At 48.1% G+C, this 18,000-nt stretch overlaps 6 protein-coding genes across 6 annotated transcripts; 4 read left to right on the forward strand and 2 right to left on the reverse strand.

The window, feature by feature from the left end:
• Window positions 1–211: 211 nt before the first annotated feature.
• Window positions 212–1,244, forward strand: Pdw03_3384 (RNA polymerase II holoenzyme cyclin-like subunit; the record flags this gene model as incomplete). The annotated part of the gene is made up of 3 exons (XM_014676761.1): window positions 212–371; window positions 435–644; window positions 700–1,244. The coding sequence occupies 3 exons, from the start codon at window positions 212–214 to the stop codon at window positions 1,242–1,244; spliced, it is 915 nt and encodes a 304-aa protein (XP_014532247.1).
• Window positions 1,245–5,437: 4,193 nt separating this feature from the next.
• On the forward strand, window positions 5,438–6,152 carry Pdw03_3385 (uncharacterized protein; the record flags this gene model as incomplete). Its single annotated transcript, XM_014676760.1, has 2 exons — window positions 5,438–5,716; window positions 5,838–6,152. The coding sequence occupies 2 exons, from the start codon at window positions 5,438–5,440 to the stop codon at window positions 6,150–6,152; spliced, it is 594 nt and encodes a 197-aa protein (XP_014532246.1).
• A 2,477-nt stretch (window positions 6,153–8,629) lies between these two features.
• Window positions 8,630–10,054, forward strand: Pdw03_3386 (Putative aspergillopepsin A-like aspartic endopeptidase; the record flags this gene model as incomplete). Its single annotated transcript, XM_014676759.1, has 3 exons — window positions 8,630–8,970; window positions 9,096–9,859; window positions 9,927–10,054. The coding sequence occupies 3 exons, from the start codon at window positions 8,630–8,632 to the stop codon at window positions 10,052–10,054; spliced, it is 1,233 nt and encodes a 410-aa protein (XP_014532245.1).
• Window positions 10,055–10,278: 224 nt separating this feature from the next.
• On the reverse strand, window positions 10,279–11,613 carry Pdw03_3387 (Nucleic acid-binding, OB-fold; the record flags this gene model as incomplete). Its single annotated transcript, XM_014676758.1, has 1 exon — window positions 10,279–11,613. The coding sequence occupies one exon, from the start codon at window positions 11,611–11,613 to the stop codon at window positions 10,279–10,281; it is 1,335 nt and encodes a 444-aa protein (XP_014532244.1).
• A 1,609-nt stretch (window positions 11,614–13,222) lies between these two features.
• Window positions 13,223–13,915, reverse strand: Pdw03_3388 (Cyclin-like F-box; the record flags this gene model as incomplete). The annotated part of the gene is made up of 1 exon (XM_014676757.2): window positions 13,223–13,915. The coding sequence occupies one exon, from the start codon at window positions 13,913–13,915 to the stop codon at window positions 13,223–13,225; it is 693 nt and encodes a 230-aa protein (XP_014532243.2).
• Window positions 13,916–15,928: 2,013 nt separating this feature from the next.
• Window positions 15,929–16,489, forward strand: Pdw03_3389 (Basic-leucine zipper (bZIP) transcription factor; the record flags this gene model as incomplete). The annotated part of the gene is made up of 2 exons (XM_014676756.1): window positions 15,929–16,127; window positions 16,179–16,489. The coding sequence occupies 2 exons, from the start codon at window positions 15,929–15,931 to the stop codon at window positions 16,487–16,489; spliced, it is 510 nt and encodes a 169-aa protein (XP_014532242.1).
• Between the last annotated feature and the right edge of the window lie 1,511 nt (window positions 16,490–18,000).

Here is an 18,000-nt window from a genome sequence, read left to right on the forward strand (position 1 = left end):
GAATTACAACCTGACTTCACATTAGATGAGTTGATTCGTTTATAATTTATTAAGTTGTTACATTTTTTGGTTTTATTCCTGTTGTGTTAGGTCTACATCGCATTTCATTTTAATACGTGATCTGCGGAGTCAGCTATATAGCCCCCGCCGGACTTCGGACCATGTCATGACAGCTTTTGATTTGTGAGCTTTGCATCATCGTACTTTCAAGATGGCAGCCAACTACTGGGCATCAACCCAGCGTCGACACTGGCTATTCTCCAGAGAGAAGCTAGCAGATATCCGTGAGGGATTGCGGGAGAAGGATAAAGTTGCCCATGCGCAGTTCCCTCTGCCGGATCAACGACTACTGAATATCTACTTTAACCAGCGTAGGTTTTTTCTCAATATACCGCTTGTTTCGAGAATAACTTCAGGCTAATTCAAATTTTAAGAGCTCATCAAGCTTGGCAAACGTATGTCCACCAGACAGCAGGCCATTGCAACAGCGCAGGTGTATCTCAAGAGATTCTATACCAAGAATGAGATTCGACAGACAAGTCCATACCTTGTACTCGCCACAGCCTTTTATCTCGCTTGCAAGATGGAAGAGTGTCCACAGCATATCCGCTTTGTGGTCGGCGAAGCACGCGGTCTGTGGCCAGGTATGTGCATCTGTGTATTGAAGCTACAAAGCAACCAAATACCAACTATTCACAGAATTTATTACCCCGGATGTGGCAAAGCTCGGAGAATGCGAATTTTCCTTAATATCCGAACTGAGCTCGCAACTTATCGTCCATCATCCTTATCGGACTTTGGCCGAACTCCAACCCGAACTATCACTCACCTCGGATGAGGTCGCTCTAGCCTGGTCGGTTATCAACGATCATTATCTGACAGATCTGCCACTTCTACACCCGCCTCACGTTATTGCAATCATGGCAATCATCGTTGCTCTTGTGTTCAAACCTACCCATCCATCCGCCTACCCTGGAACCAGCCAATCGGCTTTGGCAGGCTCTATGAGAGATGGAGGCGGCATGCAGATGTTGACCGCTTTATCGGATAAAACTGGATCTGGTCCGCCTCCTAAAATTCAAAAGCTTGTCAGCTGGCTAGCGGAAAGTGAAGTCGATATCAAAGCTGTCATCGAATGTACACAAGAGCTGGTCTCGTTGTACGAGGTTTGGGAGCAATATAGCGAGAAGAACTGCAAGGAGTTGCTTGGGAGGATGGTCAAGAGCAAGAACTTGGACAAGTGATACCGTCCCGCATGTTGTACTTTAATACGACCCTTGTGCATCGGTGTCTCGTTGTTCCAGATGCGCAGCTGGTCCATATATTTCTAATATAGTTTTGACTGGATCTTTTTCTCATTTTGTGAACACTTTTTACTGCCTATCGACCTAGTTAGTTATGGCTGCTAATAAGGGTTCCAGGTCAACAAGGCATCGACCGGAATGATCGCAGCGGCAATCAACTTTCAGCATGAGGACAAGCGTTGCAATGTGTGATTATGGCCAAACTTGAGAACAATAAAGAACACTACAGTCTCTGTACGATTGCCTCCTTTATATCCACCCTCCACTGTTGGAAAAATAGCAATCCAAATTCTTCCGGAAACTTGGGAGACGCGTTGTTCAGCTGCTGGAGCAATCAAATCTCGCGGGCGAATGCTGGGTCACTTTGGACTCGAAGTTTATTCTGCGTACTTTGAGGGTCAATGAACTTTCGAAATGCATTTGCTCTCTCGCTTGCATATATTTCTAACAGGTTGGATGACTTCCCTTCAAGTACACTCATCTCAAGGATATCGCATAGGACTTCATAATCAATCGGGTCTGTTGAATGTCCCATACCCCCTGACTAGTAGTCTGCTTGCAATGATGTTTCAGTATCCCCTCTCCTAGTCTTTACCCTGACGTCTAACACACTTTGCTCAGTTCTGATGAGTTTCTTCAAAATCCACAGTGACCAAGCCGGTTGCGGTTGCTCTCTCGAATAACGATTTGGTCAGCTTCGGCTGCGGCAGATACAAGACGCTGCCGATATATAGGATACTTTTTAATCTCTAGGTATAGGCGAACGAGCGATCACTCTTATAACCTCCCTAACCGTCACCACGAATTAGCTAACGCTAGTTAAGGCCCCTAGAAATAAACCCTACCTTCTCTATATCTGGTTTCTCTCCTACCTAATCTAAGGTAATTAGCGCGTTTATTTAAAAAAAAGTAATAGTATACGTGTCAGGGTGCGGGCTGGCAGGACGGTATGATAGGAGATGACTGGTAGGAACAGGTCATAACAGATCCGATTCCACTTGACAGGTACAGGCAGGGGCAGGCTATTATACAAGACGTAGCTCCCAGAGCTACAACAGGATCTAGAACTGAAGTTCAGATAAACAGGTCGGAGATCACGTGTCGTAATATTCCTCTTACTAAGCATCACGGTTCGCACCGTGACATGGATGTTGAACTAAGGAGAAGTCGGACACGGCTACTTCGACACTGCCGGCCACCCGTATTCAAGCCATCGGCACCAATCCAAAGAAACGATGCATCATGGGGAATTAAAAGGGCTCTGACGGTACTCAGAGTTAGCTTCCCGTCCTTGTATCATTTGGCTTTGCGTAGTAAATCGGATTTCGTCAAGGTCCTCAATTGTCCTCATACATGGTCGTTGCTGACCTGTCACCAAGCTTCATAGACATGAGAGGCGGATCGCCTGGCGGCTTTCGGAACGAAATGCATCTCTATTATACTTCTTTACAAAATACAAAACTTCTTGAGATCCAAAACGATACACATTCGGACGAGGAAAGGTGAAGAGAAAGAGAGGGGGGGGGGGTTAGACTTGCAGGTGGAGACGTAGCGCCTTCCCAATCCATGGATCGCAGCATCATGGAGCCTCAGGCCACCATGATACCGTTCGATGATTGATGCTGGTACAGCGACATGGTCCTTACATATATTACGTGGATTGGTGTCGCTTGAGATACGTCGAATAGGAGTTCCCATAGTCGTCCAGCGTGTTATGACCTCTGTTTACTGGATACATAAATCTGTTTCAGTGTGTTTGGCTGTTATAACTACTCATCTTTTGTGGCATGGCTCTAGGAGGAAATTAAAACCTCGGCGTACTGTTCTCCCAGTATCGCATGGATGGTATATCCCTAGCATTATCAAGATTAGGTTAAGAGTTTCTAGACAAAGAAAACGGTTGTACGGTGGTAGAAACCCGTTGAACTCTCGAGGCAAGAGCATGAGACCCATCCTTAAGTCTACATTCCAAATACCAACCGCTAGCTTGAACGATTTTGTATGAAGAGATCAACTTGCCACAATGGGTATATATGGGGAGAAATGTTAGAGAGATCAAGATAGTTAGATTTCGCATGTGTGACCTGACAAATTGGGCATGCACATTCCAACCTGAGATTCTATCTTGATAATGGCACTACTCCCTTCAGATATCAAGACTACTCAAGTGTAATAACGATAAACTCAACCCAAAGACTGTTGAAAGAGAGTCAGAATCTAGACTTGTCTGTTTATCTTGCTGTCACGCTGTCATGCTGTCATGCTGTACAATAAGGGTGGCCTCTACTCCGTTCATCGCGATTTCAATATCGCCCAGAGTCCGAAACCACCTTCCGACTTGAAGCACAGAAACATTTGCCACGATGCAATAGATCTCACATATTTGTAATCCAACCAGGGCGACTAGAATGGTTGAAGATCGTGTGTGCAAGTCCCTTACGCAGCGCATCTGGGGATCGGATCGCAGGAGACTGTACAAAGTACGGAGTAGTCCCTCACTGAATTACATATTCCATGCAGTGGGACCCGAGATCTCACGCACATACCAAAGTATACACGCTGCATAGATGTTAGATAGATCAGCTGCATAATTCAAGCTTCGGGGCAACGTTTACGGGGCACTACATGTGACATATCCGACCTCGGCAGGTGCGTGCGACTGCGCCTCGTGAGATTGTGTCCCAGATAAAAAGGGGCGGTGAAGCCGAACACTCGAGAGACAGCCTACTGTGCTACGATGTTTCTAGGAGAGTTTGGGCTTTGATCCTTTTTGGCGCCGTTGAATAGACTGAAAGTTATCACTGGTGGGAGATGGAAGATCGGCACCTCAAATATCACAGGGTTGTGTTCCAGTACAACATAGGCGCTGAGAGCGCATTTCCTGTTCGAGGGCATATCCCACTCAGGAACAAAGTACCACGATAAATAGATAATACGGAAATAGGTCCCAGGTCTAACGTCAAATACCACACGTTGAAGAGTGGAAACTCACAGGGGATTTTTTATTCGGTCGGGAAAATGTAGCGAGTCGTGGGTAGGCACTGCTACCCAGCGAAAAAGCGAAAAGGCGCCTGAGGCCCCCCTATCCTAGTCCGGATTCCGCATTGATGAACTCAATTTCAAATGGTGGGAGCTGACAAGGTAGGATCTCAAAGCCCCCTGCCAATGATAGGCGGGTTCATCTGCAGCTAGTGCCGTGGGTGTGTCTCGAGACCAACAAGGTTCTTTGTCTCGGGGGTCTTTGCGCTACGTCTCGAAGGATTGGGATTTTCATACGCCGTACTCCGTACGGGGAGCCGATAAACGCAAGATCAGCAGCCACTGCCGATTCGGGCACCCTATAGGAGGCATAGAGGGGAATGTGCCTGGGAGAGCTATGCCCTGCACAGCCTACAGCAAAAAGGGGACCCGAGGGGCTAAGAAATATTTCAACTTCCCCAACCGCCCCCGATGAGGAACGGGAGTCTGGGGAGTTACTTTTCCGGATAGCTTCACTGCATTTATTGTCGATCAGACCTCAAGTAAAAGTTGGCAATTCAGCAGTGTTGGATCTGGATGAAAAACAAAAGTCCCCCAAAAAATGCAACAATCATCATTGTTCTAGGGCCTAAGTAAAGTCTTAGGTAGAGTTCGCCCAATGGCCCTTGGTATGTAGGCAGTGGCGGTCATCACTAAGAGATTTTCCTAATCGGGGAACGTTCCAATTGTCGACGACGTCACGTTTTTCCAGTATTTTGGTGGGCCGTTGAAGGTCCCATTTTAAGAGGATCTGCGAGTTCTCATTGGATATGAAGCAATTGCCACTCTGTCAGCGCCTTGGTCTGGTTGGTGCGTCGATGTAAGTGTCTTTTTATGACGGACAATACATAACGGTAATTATTAAGGTTGATCACTCCATGCCCCTTTAAAATGGTATTGAAAGGTATTGAATGGTAATAGTAGTAACCATATTCCATAGCACACCCCTCCCCTCTTTTTCCCTTCGCCTCTTCCCACACACTCCCATTCTCACTAATCCTTCATCTTTCAATCCCATCGTTCTTTCCTCTATTTTCTATATTCATCTTTTTTTTCGACTTCCGTCTTATATTCCCTCTTCTCTCTGTTAGCTGCTGGCTTCTCACAACAACACAATGTCTGCCTACTTCTATAACCAACACCAGCAACACCAGCAACACCCTCACCATGGTGCTCATATGCAATCTGCATCAAATACCCACCATGGGCGCTCTCGTCGTGCCCCAAAGATGGCCTCGCAGAATGCTCAGCGTCAGTTCCGAGGAGTCAAAAGTATGCGGGAATTGGCGGAAGCTCCGGCTGTGACGGCCTTCCGTGCAAGATTCGAGGCTGGTCGGTCCTTTGATCTAGATGACGACCTGGAGTTCTGCCCTGGTCTCCTGACTGAGGATGATGTATGTCATTATTGGCGAATTTTCAACCCCCTAATTCGTCTACCCCTTTCAAGATCGTCACAAATCTCAATTCGGATACACCACAAGGGGGCCAGTTTTGTTGACATGTTCTTATTTCTAGCTGCACTCCATCCACTCTGCTTCCGACCGCTCTTCTCTTTCCAGCGGCTCACCGGACACCTCGCCCATGCAGCACCAAATCCAACCGGTGCAGCAGGTGACCCCGTCCATCTCTTTGTCCCCGGCCCAAACCAACTCATATGTTCACCCTGGTGTTGCCGGCAACCCTAATCATGTCAACTACCAGCAACAGCAGCCTGCGAACCGGACCCGTAAGGTCATTCCGATCATTAACCCCTCGACCGGAATGACCCTGTCGAGCCCACCTTCATCGATCTCGCCTGCGATGATGCAGACTGCTCAGCGTCGATGGTAAGGGTGCCATCTGCCAAAGTCGTAGGCCGGCACCCTACATCTCCATCTGTCTATTGCACGTCCGTTATTACAGCTGTTCTGCATCATCAGGGTCCCTTACTCGCAGGTCCTAATGTTTTTTTCCTCCACTTGCATTCTTGTTCGATACGTCTATTGCATTCGACACGACACACAACCTGGAAAAATAATTTGTTCCACAAACACGGCGACCAAAAAAATTTCAAAAATTCGAAAACAAAAAACCGACATGTACATACCCACTCCTCCTCGCCGATTACGACCACCTTCGCCTCATATTCTAGATCCTTTGCAACACTCTTAGCTTGTTGCGAGCGACGGCGCCTGCGATTCAATACCATTTCCTACGATACCTCTTTCGTCTCTCAGGGAGGGACGAATACTTTCTTCGGCCCATGTTTCTTTTTTCCGGTCGGGCCACCGATGATGTACAGAACACACGTGCAGTGACATTGCTACTTGACGTTGCATGTTCATGACCTTTGGAGTTGATTTTACCTTTTTCTTGTGAGGGTTTTGCGTGCAAATGACTTTGCCAGATACACTTATGCTGCGGCGCCTTTTTTTTATTTTCTTTCTATGATCTCTTTCTTTGGGGGGTTTTTTTTACCGGGGCGGGAATGGATATCATTTTCAAGGATCTAGAGGCGGAAACGATACACGTCTGCATTGCTTGGGCACTGTTGAATATCTTGGGTTGCTTTTTTTTATTGCTTTGTTATCTTCTACTTTTCTCATCTTTTACGGATTGTTTCTCTGTACATGGAATTTGGGGATTAGTGAACAACACTTCCTTGCTTACTGGTATGTGGCTGGTTGGGTATGGTAGTGAAACCATGGGATGTGGAGTTGTTTCTGTTTGAAATCGATATCCTTGGGGTCTCTCGCGGTATGCGAGTCTAGACCATCATGCACCTAAAATGCTTTCATTACTACTCTCCTTTCATCTCTTCTTTGGTTCTTATCTCTGTTACTACTTTTATTGGAAACTCTCGCAGAGTTATGACATTGTATGAAGTTGATTTACTTTGATTCTTGCCTACTATCACGTTCAATCACATCTCTAATTCGTTTTATCTTGCGACTCTGGCATGATTAGGGTGTAGAATGCGTTCCGATTTGCTTTCTTTGCTGCTGGCCATCTAGATGTGTTTCCGCGCAATCTGCCCCGATTCAATGCCAAACATATGGTCCTTCACTCGCGTCTCGATGTCACTCTGGTTCGGATCTTTGCATTGGCTGGGCAGTATGCCAAGGCTAGTAGGTGTTGAGATTTGAAGTTTCTTTGGCCCTGTCTTCACAGAAAGATATGATTGTAAGTGTAAGGAGATACATTTGTCTGGCTGAGAGAACAAATAGCTTGCAGAAAAACTGGTACCCGTCAACATGTGCTACCCACAATTTAGGATCGGAACTCTGATTAACAATTGTCTCAACGGCTCGATCGCCTGCAGATCAATGTGAGGCGAATATGCCATTCATTCTATGCCAACGCAATGCCATTTTTCCAGACTACCGGAAAAGCCAAGCTAAAAAAAAAAATCCAAGCCACACTGCCACAATGAGCAATCTCTATAACCTTTCCAATATGTTTCAAGTAAGTCGGACAGCATACATGATTGGGTCTCTACCCGCGGGCCCTTGTTTCAAGATGAAGGGCCTAAGGTCTCATACATCAAAACCAGCAGAACAATCCCCCCACTAATTTAAGACGTTGCGTAACAAACAAATTACGGAGTAGCAGGGTAATCCACATATAGATATCTACGTACTCTACTCCATACCATGTCCCATTCAGGTCCGGCGCTACGAGCCCCCTTACCTAGACCTGACATATCCCCGGGTCTATGGAGGATAGGTCTTGGACCGAGTCTGCCGTGAACCATGCCCTGGGCCAGGGGACAGGACCGCACTTGCCTCCGATAGGTGGATGTGCCCAAGGTGAGCAGAAACGCTTATGCTTCAATATACGTACCGCGTTCGGGTCGTTATTACCTTGGGGGTTATTTCCAATGAGGTTTCACTTTGTCTTGTCTTGTTATTGCTCTTCAAGTTGCTTTTGGTCTTATTGTTCTCGTCGTTGCTCTTCTGCATTGTCCATATCGTCCATATTGTTCATATTGCATTATTCGCTTTTCTTTTCCATTGGATGTAGGTATTCCAGTTTGGACCACTGCCTGCTGACTTTCATTTTGAGACATTGGCATTGTCTTCCCATTCATTCAGAACAAGCCTGCCTTTAGCAGATCTGAGGGTCTGCTGAGAGTTTACCTTCCTTTTGTCTTGTCTATCATCCTTGTGTTTCTTGTCCATTGCATTCCTTAATATCGAATCTTCAGGCTGGTCCTGATTTAATCACTCCCTTTTTTTTCGATTCTGATATCCCCAGTTGGGGCTTGGGGCAAGATGCAGTTCGTTTGTTTTCTTGTCTTCTTTTCGTTGAGCTTTAACGCTCTTTCCATGCCCGTGGCTCCTCCGAAACACCTTCAATGCCGGTCCTTCAAGGTGGAGAGAGTCAAGCGCAGTGACCATATTGCCCACGGACCTGCATTATTGCGCAAGGCATACCGCAAGTTCGGAATTGACACAACAGCCCTCAATGGGGTGGACGTGTCCGACTTCCAGCCCTTCGAAACGAAGCATACCGCTTCTGTGAAAATCGAAAAGGAAGATGTGGCGGATTCTGAACAAATCGGTGCCGTGGATACCACTTCTGTTGATGGAGACGTAGAATTTGTCTCGCCGGTGAATATAGGAGGCCAAATCCTCGATATGAATTTTGACAGTGGCTCTGCTGATATGTAAGCTTCTTGTCCCCTCCCCTCCCCCAATTTGCTCCTTACGTTGGAGGATTGGCTGGCTAGCGATAGATCTTCATACCCCAGCCGACGAAAGGAATATACCGAGCTAATCAATTGCCATATAGGTGGGTGTTGAGCTCGAGACTTCCAAAGCCACTGCGAAATAGCCGAACAGTGTACGAACCAAGCAACTCCAGCACATTTGAAGAACTCGTCAACAGCACATTCAAGATACGATACGGTGACTCGTCATATGCCAATGGTGGAGTAGGGAAGGATGTTGTCTCGATTGGCGGTGTCAAAGTCATCGGGCAATCATTCGGCCTTCCGACGGATGTTTCGCAAACATTTGCCGATGACATCAAGTCTGACGGACTCGTCGGTCTTGGCTTTTCTTCAATCAACACTGTCACGCCAGAGCGACAGAATACGTTCTTCGACAACGTCGCCCCCAACCTCGACGAGCCGGTCTTCACCGTTCGATTGCTCAGCAACGGCGTCGGTGAGTACGAATTTGGAACCGTGGATCCCCAAAAATACCAAGGCGTTTTGGCCAATGTCAGCGTGGATTCATCCAATGGATTCTGGCAGTTCGACTCGGCACAATACGCCGTAGGGGGAGGTCCCTTGCACCCGATCACTCAGGCACCCCAGGCCATCGCTGACACTGGCACCTCGCTTATGATGGTTAGCCCCGAGGTTGCGGACGCGTATTATAAGCAAGTTGATGGCGGATTGTACGCGAGTAATGCCAACGGGTATATCTTCCCCTGCACTTCGAGCTTGCCCACCCTATCCATTGCGATTGGGAGCGGATATTTGGTTACCATCCCTGGATCGTTCATGAAGTGGTCCGAGGTCGGAACCAACACAACCACTGGCGAAACAGGTGAGTTTTTCCTTTCTCGTCCAAGTTTTGTGGCGTGAGATCTGATCTAACCTTTTTTTTGGGATAGTGTGCTATGGTGGCCTTCAGTCGAGCGGAAGCTCAACTATGGCGATCTATGGCGATGTATTCTTGAAGGCACTGTTTGTGGTCTTTGATCAACGAGGGCCTTCTCTGGGATTCGCGGCGCCTGCTTAAGCAACAGAGGCTAAGATCTATCAGCTCCCCAAGTGGTGCGATGTACAGATTAGAAAAATCAAATCCATCTTGTTCAATTTTTTAATAAAATCCATAGCGACACAAGACGAAGCTCCATTAAGATGCACAATAATACTTATGAACTTGGAAATTTTGATTTCTTCATATTCTCATGGGTATGCGTTTAGTTTTATTCTCAGATACACCGAACACCTTCACAACCCTTACCGCACGGTAGCATTAGTCAAGCTTTTCACAGTACAGATACCACCAGAGGCAGCAACCAGCTTTCCAAGAGCAGGCTTGCCTTCCTGTCCATGGACAGAGGGAACAGCACTGCTGTCAAAGGCAACCTCACGGTCCGCAGTGGTAGTGAAACCCGGCTGGAAAGTCTCCCAGACCTTCTTCTTGGGGTTAAGCTGCTTCTCAGGCTGGCCATCATTCCAGCCCTCAAAGCAGATACGCTCACCGGCAGGAGCATCGGCAGGTGGGTTAACGAGCTCGACGGGACCGGCATGCGAGTCCTCGCCCTCTGCAACACGTGGGGAGGCAGCGAGAACCATAGCGCAAGACTTGACGCCACGCATGGTCACAGGCTTCAGGTTGCACACTGCAACGATCTTGCGGCCCTGCATCTCCTCCAGCGGGATCAGTCCGTTCAGTCCTGAGCACACGGTCCGCACGGTTTTGCCGGTCTCCTCATCAAGAGAGGTATTTTCGCTGCCGGGGGCATCGCCGCAATCGATTGTGGACACGTACAGCGAGTCCGCGTTCGGGTGGTTGATCGCGCGCAGGATGTGTCCGACACGCAGGTCAATCAGTGATGGGGCCGGGGGTGCAGCGGGGGCAGGAGCGGGCTTGGGGGCCTTTTCTTTCTTCTCCTTCTTTTCCTTTTTGTTGGTTTTCACGGGGACGCCGTCGGCACCGGCCTGTGTCTGGGCCTTGGCGGCTTGCTCGGCCTTGCCTTGGCCGATCACGAGGGGCTTAGACTCGTTGTTGGCATCGGGGGTTTGGGCGTTGGCTTTTTCACGCTTCTTGCGCTCCTTCTCCTCCTTGGGGTCGACGGGCTTGGGCACAAACTTGACGTCGTTCAGGTCGATGGCGACCTTCTCCTCCTCGGGGATCTGGAGCGAGAACAGGCGGCCGTTCTGCACGAAGTCGAGGTGACGCACGATGTGGTGGTAACCCTTCTCTCCGGTGCGCTCTTCGGGGGTCCATTTCTCAACGACGGGGGCCAGGAGAGCGTAGATGGCAACGTCGGCGACCGAAGGCTTCGCGCCGAGGAGGGTGGTGCGAGTGGCGAGGTGGATGTTCAGCTGATCAAGAATTCCAGCGGTGACATCCTTTTGGTCATGAGCGAGAGAATTCTTCAGGCCAGAGACGGTGTTGAGCCATTGCTTGATGTCAGCTTCCTCTGCCTCATTGAAGGTGACCTGGGGGAAGATCTTGGCGGAGGCGTGGAGATAGTCAGGCTCGGTCGAATCGGAAGAGATGACGGCAGGGTACGACCGGTAAAGAAGAGAGAGGAGAGAGGTCTCGGGAGCTGCTGCCGTGGCCATGGTGTATGTTCGTGGGGGGGTTGAGAGTGGAAGAAGAGAAAATCGAGGAGGGGCACGGATCTGTGTCAACGAATGGACCCGCGATGTTGTTAGTCGGGCCCGCAATAGGGTCGACCTCAGAGAATTCAGCTTGACGAAGATCCCTTTTCTTTAGGGATCTGGTGAGAATTAAGTGCTTTTTTTTTAATTCTTTGCAGTCAAAGTACTGGGCTTTGGATTTTGTCATTTTCTACCCAGATGGCCGTGCTGTGCTGGCTGACTCAGCCGCTGCCCAGTAGTCAGACCATGGGCCTGTCACAAGAGGATTTGACCTTGATCTCTCATTGTCTGGGTTTAATACAATGCATTTTGGTCATGAAATCCTAAGCGATGACTACATCCCACTATTAGAAGACCGAAGTGCCTAATGTAGCCTTCAAGAAGAGCAAGAGTAAACTATCCTCAACAACGGAGAGAGGTCTAGAGGTCTCCATCTTCAGCAGTTATTCCTATATATAACCTTGGCTTATGTTGAACAGGGATCGGCCAAATTTCTAAAACATATCAACTGTCACACGGCAGACTCAATGTCTACACCTCTATCGACAAAGCGAACCAAAAGGATATGCCCCACTTGTTATGCACACCAACCAGGAACTGTGCGGTGAAGCTCCAATTTTGACTTGGAAACAAGAGAGATTCAGAGCTATTGACCAGGGGTAGTATAGGTTACACTTCCACAATGATAGGTGATTTATAGCTAACAGGGAATTTCTTTTTTCTTTCTTCTGTTTTGCTTGTTTCATCACAATCCATCAACTACAAAGCACGAATAAAAAAGGGACCAGAAGTAACGAAGCAACGAAGCAACGGAGTAAGGGCGCTATTGAACTTCAATTTATACTAGGCGAGTCTTCCATTTGACACGAACACCTACGGCCATAATCTGCTGTCGTGCTGTTTTGCCTTTGCTCATTCCAACATTCGGGCTGGCACCAGCTTTAGCAAGCATCCTAATGACTTCCTTATTGCCTACATCAATAATTTTCAACAGAGCGGGTTGCCACGTGCTAGTTTGCTTGTTGATATCGAGTCGCCTCGATTCTAGCAAATGCTCCACTATCTGTTGCTGATTAAGACCAACAGCAAGCAATTATAGAAAAGCCTCTGCTGGACCAAGACTTGGATCAAGTCTATCCTGTGATAGGAGGGGACGAGCCATTTCAAACTGGCTGACGGCGATGCAGGCCCAAAGCGATGTTCTCCCCTCACTGTCTTGAGGGTTGAATCGACCTTGTCTGGCATGCGGTCCATGAGTTCTCTGTTTGAAAGAAGGCTCCGAGAAGGTGGGCGAAACGGATCACGTCTTTGGGTAGGTCTGGGAGATAAGAATTAAGTACGATTCGGTCTGAACTCTTTAAAGAGGCTGCGGTCGCAATGAGGCAGTAATGAGGAGAATACTAGGGAAAGAGCTATGCTTAAGTGGTAATTTGATACCTGTTCCTCTGAGAACACTGGAATTGCGAAATATTCAATTGAGAAAGTAGACCTAAACAATTCCAGCAACCGTCTAGCACCCATTACACTGAAGCCCAAAACAACATAGCACTGAAAGGGGGTACGAATGTAGCTAGTAACGTCGACTCTTCTTTTTCCCTATTTCACTTGCGCGCATTAGCTGCTCAATATCGATGCCCGCCTGGAAGATTGTTTCCCGTGCGGTCAGACCTGTGCTATCTGGAATGTCCAGCTTGGTACCGGCTTTGATAAGCAGCTTGATTATCTCATTTGATGTTGGCAGCGTCAAAGCGAGACGCCCTCTGCTGTCTTTCCGGTTTGGGTCAGTTGCCTTTGTGCTTAGCAAACTCTTCACCATCGCTTCCATCCGATTCGAAACGGCGAAAAACAAGGGCAAGTACGTAGTATTTAGATTCGGGTTGATGTGACTCTGCGATAGCAACAGCTCAGCAGCTCTGATGTTTCGGCTCTCCACCGAATGATATAATACCGTCTTCCCATGAATGTCTTGGGAATTGATATCAACGTTGGGGTTGTTAAGCATTGTTTCAACAAACCAAACAGAGACGGACATGTTAAGGCCAACAGCAATGCTCAAGGGCGTACGCCCATTCTCGTCACGTGGGTCGAGGTCAATCCCTGGAGCTTGAAGAAGGGCATTGATTGTGTCTTTGCAGGGAGCGTGGGACTTGTAACAATGATTTCGACCGACAGCCACGTGAAGAGGTGTTTTACCATGGGGGCCAATCGCGTTGGCATTGGAGCCATATCTGATCAGTTTTGTCACAATTTGTGGCTTGCCCATGGTCTTGCACAGGGAGGCTGCCACATGAAGTGGCGATGTTCTGTCGGATAAGTGGGTATTTGGATCAGCCCCGTATTCGAGCAAAAGGTGAACATAATTGACGCTTCTTCTTTGCTTTGAAACACTGTATTTGTTGTGCTCATATCCCTTCAACCGCTTCAAGATATCAGCGCAAAGATTGCGGCAACCACAGATTGCCAGCAACAGTATTGGAACACGCCCAAGGTTTAACTCGCGAAGAACGGGGTCACCAATGACAGTTAGACAATTCGGATCCACCCCTAGTTTAAGGAGCCCTTCAACGGATAGAAATCCGGGGTTTCGCCATTCCAGATTGTAACGTAGCGTGTCTGTAAGGAATTGGCGATACAATTTCCCAACAAAACCGCCCTTTGAAGCCATACACTCCAACATGTGGATATTGTTGGTGTCCGTCGCAGGAAACAATTCCCACGTAGAATCATTGGACATACTTTCAGGAACATTCGAGAGTCTTTCGACTGCCTTTTCAAAACTGTCACATGGCAGTGTTTCAAGCTCCACGCCAGTGCCTTGAGAGCCCTGTCTAGCGGTCTCCAGAGCTCAGATCCTATCACGTTAGAGAGACGGCGATTCAGTCGACAGAGTCTAACGAGAAACTTCATCGGCAACAGAGCTGCAATGCGCTGCAATAACTCATTGGGCAGATTAAGTATTGATGTTGTGAAGAGTTGTTTTTTCCAATCATGAAAAGCATCTGTCATGAAGAACATTTGCTTGGCGTCTTGGAGAAAGATTTGCGCTGCCCTTTGCGCTCGTCCTTTAATAGTCAACCATGACCTCGGGAAAGCGAAGTGGGTTGACACAAGGTTTAGATGGGTGGAAAAAGACACCACAGAGTCGTCGGTGCCAGTCTGTCCTGGGCCTGAATGATTCAGAACAATGAAATAGATCAGCTCCACCTCATCGGGCGTGATCTTGAGGGACCACCGAGGGTTTGCATGGAGGTATCCAAAAAATCTGCATGCTGCTTCGATTGTCGTAATCCTCGTGGACTCCAACGGAGCAGGATTGAACAACATAGTGTTTACCCCCCAGTAGTGGATGCGTGCTTAAGGGAGGTATTGATGATAGGTATCACATATATGGAAGCTTTAGAGCTGATCATTATGCAATAATCGATCTTTACCTTGGTATGATACCTTGTGGTGTGGGTGGTCATTGTGGACTACCATAGCCACTCTGAACTTATCCAATCTTGTAATGATTGAATCTCAATGGCAGCTGTTCAACAGTAGATTCAGGTATTCTCAGCAGTCCATCTCGCGAGCATGTTTACTAGTGAATCTTTTATGCAAAAGTTCAACCCAAGGAGCTTGGATGTTAAAATGTAACCGTCAGCCTTGGGGGTGTTCGCTAATCATGTCCTACCTATACACACAGCGGACTCCAGAGATTCTGTGATTGGTCAATTGAGTGACACTAAAATGAGTCATAATGAGTCTTGAGGCGAGTCTTGAGGCAACGATCTATGGACAACCAATCACATGATGCTCACTGTGGGCCCATGTGGTGCTGCGGTTCATCCCGTGGTCTTCCGATTCTTATTTATGGCCTGGCCATGCCCTTCAATTTCTTCCTTAGGACTCCTACAGAGTCGACCCTCTATCGACAGTTATCCTAGGCCTCTATCGACAGTTATCCTAGGCTTTCCTCTCTTTGTCTTGAGATAAAAGCGTCACGGGTCTGCAAAGGCCCGTCTAAGCAATCCAGCGATGTCCGCCTGCAGTTGTTCGAGCGCCGCGGCGGCGATCCAGATCTCCACTTACTAGTTCCAACCCGCCCAGCACTGGCACGCAGGAACGCCTTCAAGGGCCTGCTGAATATTCGCCATGGGCGAGTCTTCATCCGTACAGTGATAACGACCTCTTCTCAACGCTGGCGCCGCCGCTGGAAGGCTTTCCCTCGGCTGTGCCAGTCTGTCCATCATTTGAGGACCCCCCGCACGAGTCGGCACTCTGGGCAGAACCCGATATGTTCTTTGCCGATACCGATTGGAATTTCTTATCTGTTGATCATCTGATGCCGTACCCTCCTGGCCATGACGGTGGCGATGTCTCCGTCATGGATCTTGGGTATGGGTCTGTCTCGGCTTCGAACTCTCTTTCGGACTCCGGATCAATCGAGCACCAAAGCTATGTGCCTCTAGCTCCTAGCTTCTCCAATTCGCCAGGTATGATCATGCTCTCCAATTTGAAGGGGTCTTGTTCTTACCGTTTAAAAGATGGCCACTTGTATCATTCCCCTCTATCTCCATTCCCTGCTCTCGTCTCCATTTCTCTCTCCAGCCCTTCTACTTCCCAAGGCGATGATAATATAAGCCGCGTTGAGACGTCACGAGTGGAAAAGCGCAAACTTAATACCCTTGCAGCGCGGAGATGTCGACAGAGACGTGTGGATCGGATGAAGGAACTCGAAGCCGAGTTAGAGAAGGTCCGGAAGGAAAGAGATGATTGGAAACTTCGGTGTTCAAAGCTTGAAGGTGAAACGGATGCTTTGAAGGGTCTTCTCACCCGCAAAAGCAAAGATACATAGTTGGGTCCTCGAGAATTGAAATGAGTTCAGTGATGCAGTTAAAGCGGTCGACCCCAGCGTTGCGGGGTTGACACATTTGCATGAAGCACCGGGTTCGCTCCTGAGTGTCTCTGCAGGGGATTTTCAATGTTTAGTTTTGATCACCTGTAATCACTCAATACTCTACTAACTATCCGAACTACGCACCAAGCTTTGCACATGCTAGCTATGCGATATAAAACCGGGGGAGTCTCGCTCGGGTACTTCGGGGCAAGTCGGATCTTGTCTGAGATGCAGTAGGGATCCAGTCAGCTCAGCCGAGCCATCGACAGAACTTCTGTCCTTGAAGTATTGTCTGGCTTTTGATCTGATCACATGGTGGTACAATCGTTGGCCTTCCACCCAACATATTTCACCCATAACCACACAATGATATAGGAATCGTTCAGATAGGACTTTGGTGAAACTCGGCTCTAAGTGTCTCATTGCCGGCACTTGGCCGTTTTTGCCTTCGCGCTGTCATCGTTGCGCTACGGACCGAGATGGCTGCCTGTTGGTCCAACAACCCTAGCTCCATTCTATCGCCATTTAGCCTTACGTTGTAAAATCCTAAGAACCAGGTAATTCCAATTCCATCTCACAAAATTCAACTTGGTGCATCGTTGTTCCACTGCAAAATGTTGAGCAACTCTCACAACCGCAGGTGCCCTGATCGCAACAATGCGCACATTAGACTCAATCTGTACTAGCTCCGAGTGGCACCATTTCTTTTTGGATTGATCTCGTCTTGAAACTCCCATTGTTTCATCTCTATTCATTTCCTCTCCCTTTTTCCTTTTTCTTTCATTTCTGTGTTCCTTTAAAACGTTGATGCAGCCGCTTTCGAGTGGGTCTGGCAGTGTTGTGCATTCCTATTGTTACTTGGCCGCAGGAATGCGAACAACGTGGGGTGATTCCATGGCCACCCTGAGTGATGTTGGGGAAAGATGCTTACTGCGGACAATAGGGAGAGTCTGTTACTTGACACCCGGCTAAAGATCCCGACTCCCGACTGTTGACTATGGAGTACGGAGTGCTGCAACGTAGTTATACCTCCATTTGAGACATTTCCTAGATCTGTAGATGGAGTTGCGCACAAGTCCCAGGTCAATGCGAACTTGCCAACCTATCTCAGTATCAGGTATCGATCCCTTCCCCTCCTTTTTTTGTTCGAATTATGCGATCTTTACTCCAAGGGTACTCCGTAGAGGAACTTTTGGTCATGCCACGCATCAAGCAGTAAGATCGTAGGGGGAAGGGGGGGGGGGGGGGGGGGGGCGGTTGGCCATTCATAATTTGACACCAACGCATCACGTCAGTGCACGAATCTGATTCATCTCATGTCGTCGTTTTCTGGAAAACCCCACGCCTTAGCTGTGAGACGAGACGTGACACCGTCCATATCCGATATAATTCATTGGCCCATTCTACTGCATTGGATCCATAGGCATGGGCGAGTTGGAGGACGTTTAGATCCCACCGTTTAGGTATAT

The sequence above is a fragment of the Penicillium digitatum genome, chromosome 1 (assembly GCF_016767815.1).
Source record: "Penicillium digitatum chromosome 1, complete sequence".
NCBI classification, from domain to species: domain Eukaryota; kingdom Fungi; phylum Ascomycota; class Eurotiomycetes; order Eurotiales; family Aspergillaceae; genus Penicillium; species Penicillium digitatum.